The sequence below is a fragment of the Etheostoma spectabile genome, chromosome 11 (assembly GCF_008692095.1).
Source record: "Etheostoma spectabile isolate EspeVRDwgs_2016 chromosome 11, UIUC_Espe_1.0, whole genome shotgun sequence".
Lineage (NCBI taxonomy): Eukaryota > Metazoa > Chordata > Actinopteri > Perciformes > Percidae > Etheostoma > Etheostoma spectabile.
Window position 1 is genome coordinate 17,599,684 of NC_045743.1, and position 5,995 is coordinate 17,605,678.

General features: G+C 42.2%; 1 protein-coding gene across 1 annotated transcript in view; it reads left to right on the forward strand.

Annotated features, from left to right (window-relative positions):
* The window catches only part of hecw2a (HECT, C2 and WW domain containing E3 ubiquitin protein ligase 2a), a gene marked incomplete at its 5' end in the record, with an annotated part of 59,751 nt that overhangs the window by 30,044 nt on the left and 23,712 nt on the right, over positions 1-5,995 (forward strand). Inside the window, 1 exon segment of the mRNA XM_032529650.1 lies at positions 262-412. Coding sequence (XP_032385541.1) covers positions 262-412 — 151 coding nt within the window.

Below are 5,995 nucleotides of genomic sequence, written 5' to 3' on the forward strand. Positions count from 1 at the left end.
AGAGTGCAGTACAGTAATTTCCCCATTGGGGACTAATAAACAAATTATCTATCTATCTTATCTATCTTTATTCCCATATATTCCCATTAATTCCCATGGAAAGTTTCCATCTTTGAAAATTCCCAGAAATTTTGCAACCCTACTTTTAACAGAATGCTTTATATTTAGTTGATAATACACAAATTGTTATTCATCATTAACAGTTATGTTCCTCTGAGGCGTCACACACCTACTGTGTATTAATTACGAGTTTCCTTTCAGACTGGGAGGCTCGGATCGACAGCCATGGGAGGATCTTCTTCGTGGACCACGTGAACAGAACCACCACGTGGCAGCGTCCCACCGGACCCCCGGCGCCGCAGGGCCTGACCCGCTCCAGCTCCATTCAGCAGATGGAGCAACTCAACCGCAGGTGGGCTTCAGGACCACGGACGTATCGTCTCACCAGTAAAACACAAAATTGTCCAATTTTCCAATTTGTGTTGTTATGAATTCTCTTTAATCCTCATGTTGTCTTCATGTTGTCTTCATGTTGTCCTCATGTTGTCCTCATGTTGTCTTTTTTTTTTATTGATTAATGATAACCATTAAATGACTTTAATTTGGTGTTTTAATATCAACACCACACGGCCGGCATCCAAGGATTACCAGATCACGTTGTGTTGCAAATCTGCACCCGCCGTGACGTGTACTGTAACACTTTTTTTGGGTGCGTAGTTCACCCGTCACGACACGTTAGGGTTTCGTATCTACGGCACAGGGACGTACCCATAGAGGCGGTTGCCTGCGCATCAGGAAGGTTTGGGTGTTCGGTCGCCGGACCCGCAGTCCCCACGTCGAAGTGTCTTGGCAAGACACTGAACCCCGGTTTGCCCCCCGGTGCTGCGCATCGGAGTGTGATGTGTTGTGAGTTGTTTTAAGTCTGAATAGTCAGGTGGCACCTTGTAACGGCAGCCTCCCCGGCCACAGTGTAATGAATGTGTTAATGGTGATGTATCCTTGTAGATGTAAAAACGCTGTTGAGCATTGTTGGAACGATAAAAGCGCTATTAAATACAGCACCATTTACATTTACCCATGGCGACAATTTAACGCAGACCAGACATCAGCCTCATTAGTGAATAAATTCAGCAGAATCAATATTTTTTTACTATCCTGTAAATGTAAATTTATTTCATAGATCATTCATTTTTATGGTCATCACTTTGTCTTCGTTTTCACTACAATCATTTTTGGGATGTTGTAGACGCGGCGGATGACGAGCATGCCATAGATCCCGGGGAGACTGGTTCCACGGGACCCCACCCCCGACTACTCTCCAGCTGTACGGCGACGACAGGGGGAAGGGGTGGGCAGGTGCTGTCACCGTAGTGCCCGGGCCCCCCAGCCGCGCGACACTGAGGTGGTTGGGTCGCAGAGATCCCATGAGGTGCTGAGCCTGCCGGCCGCCGGGCGGGCTGCTGAACAGGAAGTGGCGGAGAAGCTCAACGCGAGAGAGCGGCTCTGCGGACTCAGACAGTCACCACGGAAACAGATGGAGAGAGGTACGCAACCTTAAATGACGTTTTGATCTATCCACCAAGAATACATTTGTTTGAGCAGTTATAAAGGTTGTTTGGGTTTGAAAGGGTCCAACAAACAGTATCATAGGACGAATTATTGTGGGCACATCCTGGGAGAGAGCTTTTGTAGCAGAAATGCACCATTTCTCCCATGAAAGTGTGCAATGAAAATGTTTGGTATAACACAGTTTCTGATATTTACCTACTATCAATTCAATTTAATTTTTAACGTCCACTTACTTTACACTGCAATATCTGGTATTTTTGGTACTATGGCCAGCCGCACTTTCATTACCTTGTACAAACTCTTTTATGTGACGCCCACGTTTACTTCCGGTCCTACCTGCTGACTTGTTTGCCTGCTGTCTGCTGTCTTCTTGTGTGTTTACTTGTTTTGTTTGTTTGTTTTGTTTTTGCCTTCATTGTTGCGAATGCCTGCTGTACAAAGGAATTTCCACGCTGTGGATTAAATAACGTATTACTCTATCTAATCCATCTAATCTATCATCTATCTATCATCATCTGCTCATCTATCTATCTCATCATCTATCTATCATCTTATCTATCATCCATCTATATCCAGTCCATCTACCTATCTTCCTCAGTCTCATTGGCGTAGTGCCACTATCAGCATCTTATCATACTATCATCATCATCTATCCTCTATCATCCATCTATCCATCTATTCACATCTATCCATTCGATCCATCTATCCCATCCATCCAGCCATCCATCCTCCATCCATCCTCTCCCATCCATGGCATCTATCTAACTCATCTAGTCACACACATCATATCTATCCATCTATCTCTCCCTCTAGCCATCTATCCATGCCATACCACATATCCATCCATTTCCTCCATAGCCTCCATCTCATAGCCATCCTCTACATCGATTACCAGCTATCCATCAATCTATCCATCTATCCATCCTATCTCATCTATCCAATCTCTATCCTCATCCATCCTCCATCTATCATCCATCTATCCATCTATTTCGCCTACTGATCCATCTATCTCTCCATCTATCCTAACCATCTATCTAATCCACTTTATCCATCTATCTCATCCCATCTCACCACTTCAGCAGCTACCATCTTCCTCATCCATCCATCCTCACATCATCCAGCCATCTATCTACCATCTATCTACCCATCACTATCTATCCATACCATCTATCATCATCCCTATCTATCCCCTCTAACATCATCTATGCTGATCTATCTATCTCATAAGGGTGCAATGGCACAGCACACAAAAGCAAAAAAAAAGAAATTTGGTGCATTCTTTCTGAAAAGATTCCAGGTTGTCCATAATTTTTGTCCGTGACTGTACTTGCTTAAAAGTTATCTCATCAACAGTGACTCCAACAATACATTTTGTTATTAACTTATTACGCCTTTTTCATCACATTAAAACAAACGTCACTCGTCTGTCGTTGTGTTTTCTGTGTCCAGGCGCTTCACGTTAACGCATCCCGTCCCACGAACTCGCCCCGTCTGTGCCGGTCACGACAGTCCCCCGATCCCAACGCGTTGACGAGCCCGGTTCCTCCCATGTGAGTGTGTTTGTGTGTTCTGCATGCGCCCTGTATCCTGCCTGTGTGTTCCCCCCCTGTGTGTCCACAGTTCTTTATGTTCATGTTTGTGTACGTTATTTTGTATGTGTGTGTGTCCACGAAATGACCCACTTCAAACTCTATCGGTTCACAAATGCGAAATCCCAAAATAGACGAATGACCTGTTTTACGCAGTGCTTTCTCAAGGCTGGGAGGTGAAATGAAAGAAAATAATCCTGAGTTTGTTTTTGCAGTTTTGTTAGCCTCTTAGGACTTTAGAGATTCCAAATGTCAAGTGTCGTTGCACTGACTCTAGACTAAAATATTTAAGACCACTCAATGGTCTATATAAAAGCGTCTTCAGATCACAGTTAGGGGACCAACTACATCCTATATAAAGACTTCCAGCATACAGTATTAGGGACCACTAAGTGCCTATATTCAAGAGACACGGAAATAATATTAGGGCCCACTAAGGCTATCTAAGAGGACTTCGATACGATATTAGGGACCACTAATGTCTCTATAACAAGTAGACTTCATAGATACCGTATTAGGGACCACTATAGGTCTAATAAAAGTCTTCATATACACATATGGACCACTAAGCCTATAAAGAGACTTCCGATACAGTATGTATGGCCACGTAAGGTCTATATAAAGAGTCTTCAGATACCGTTTAGGGACCACTAAGGCCTATAAAATGAGACTTCAGATACAGTATTGCTTAGGGACCACTAGGTCTTATAAAAGAGACTTCAGTATACAGTGATTAGGGACCCTAAGTCTACATAAAAAGGAGACTTCAGAGACATAATTTAGGGGGACCACTAAGGTGTCTATATAAAAACAGAGACTTCAGATACATATTAGGGACCACTAAGTTCTATATAAAAGAACTTCAATACGTATTAGGGACCACTAGTGTCCTATATAAAAGACTTCATACTTGCAATTGATTAAATCAGTTTATTAAACAACAGTATATGCTGCACAGATTTTTTTTTTTTTTCAGCTTACATTTAAGTTCCATGTTAATAGACTAACAGTTATTATACAGCACCATTGAAAAATATCCGTCCTACTACCAATAATTTCCCTTTTTTATATTCCTGTTAATTCCCATAGTATATCCCATATCTGTCCCTTCAATGTCCCTGTGGGTGGCAGTAGCTCAGTCCCTCAGGAGTTGGGGTTGAGGAAAAACCGGAGGGCCATTTTTGTTTAGATCTTGGGTTATGTTTGAGAGTGGGGAGGTGGGGGACTTGTTTTTGGCGGTGTGAGGTCCAATCCACCTTCGACCGTCAACTGGGACGTGGCCATTGGTGGCGGAGAGTCCTTAGCCTGCCATGCCAGTGCCACAGCGTACCCCCCGACCGCATCAGGGCGCTGGTTCACGCTGGCCGCCCACTCACTCTACATCTCTCCATGTGATAGATGTCATGGATGGTCCTGAGGCATGGTTGTGTTATTCCAGCCTTTGTGTGAGTACGTACAAAAGTTTACACCGAGTGCATTACAGTAATTTCCCCATTGGGGAACTAATAAACAAATTATCTGATCTATCTTATGCATCTTTATCCCATATTTTCCATTAATTCCATGGAAAGTTTTCCCACTTTGAAAATTCCCAAGAACATTTTGCAAACCCTACTTTTAACAGCATGCTTTATATTTATTTATAATACACAAATTGTTATCTCATTTACCAGTATGTTCCCTCTGAGCGTCACAGCTACCTACTGTGTAATAAATTGAGCCGATTTTCCTTTCAACTGGGGAGGCTCAGGATCGTACAGCCACTGGGAGGTCTTCTTCGGGACCACGTGAAACAAACCACCACGTGGCAGCGTCCCAACCGGACCCCGCAGGTCCCGCATGGCCTGACCCGCTGTCCACTCCATTCAGCAGATGGAGCAACTCAACCGCAGGTGGGCTTCAGGACCACGGACGTATCGTCTCACACAGTAAAACACAAAATTGTCCATTTTCCCATTTGATTGTTGTTATGAGTTTCTCTTTAAATTTCCTCCAGTTTGTCTTCATGGTTGTCTTCATGTTGTTCCTCATGTTGGTCCTCATTTTCCATCATTTTGTCCCCATGTTGTCCTCATGTTGTGCTATCATGTTGTTCTGTTTCCCATGTTGTGCCTCATGTTGTCCTCATGTTGTCCCTCAACTGTTTAATCACTCATTTTGTCCCCAATGGTTTCTCTCATAAAACCGATGTTGTCACATTCCATAAGATAGTCATTACTTCAACTGATTGATGTCCTTCAAAAATTTGGTCGGCAATACAAGATTTGATGTCCTCTGTTTTCACACCACAGCAAATGTTTTGCCATCATGTTGGGGGCCAAAAAATCGATGTTGATATCCTAAAGTCCAGTATTGTACTTGATTGTTAATTAAAATAACCAAACAAAAAAAAAATGAAAGAATAAAACAAGAACAATATATATCAACCATCATAAAATCAATACATAAAATATCCCATAATGAGATCGGCCGCCAAATGAATAATAAAATTAAAATCCCACCAAATACATTATTGCTTCCAACGCCTCTTTTGCCATACAAAATCTCTACTTTCACTCATTAATTTTGGGTCTTACTAATTCTATTTTTAATTCGCATTGAGAACAAATGGATGTTTTTGAAATATTGTTGAGGTAAAAAAGAATGGTAAAATGACATATTCCTTCCATTCATGGTGAATTACATGCAACATCCATTCGCATTAATTTTAGGCTCAAGAAGATGATCCATAATTTCTCTTTCTTTCCCCTATTTTCTGCTTTTTCTAACTCAAAGCACTTAGAAATATAATTTCCTATAAATGAGGTTATTGACCATACCTTCCACAAATACCTGAC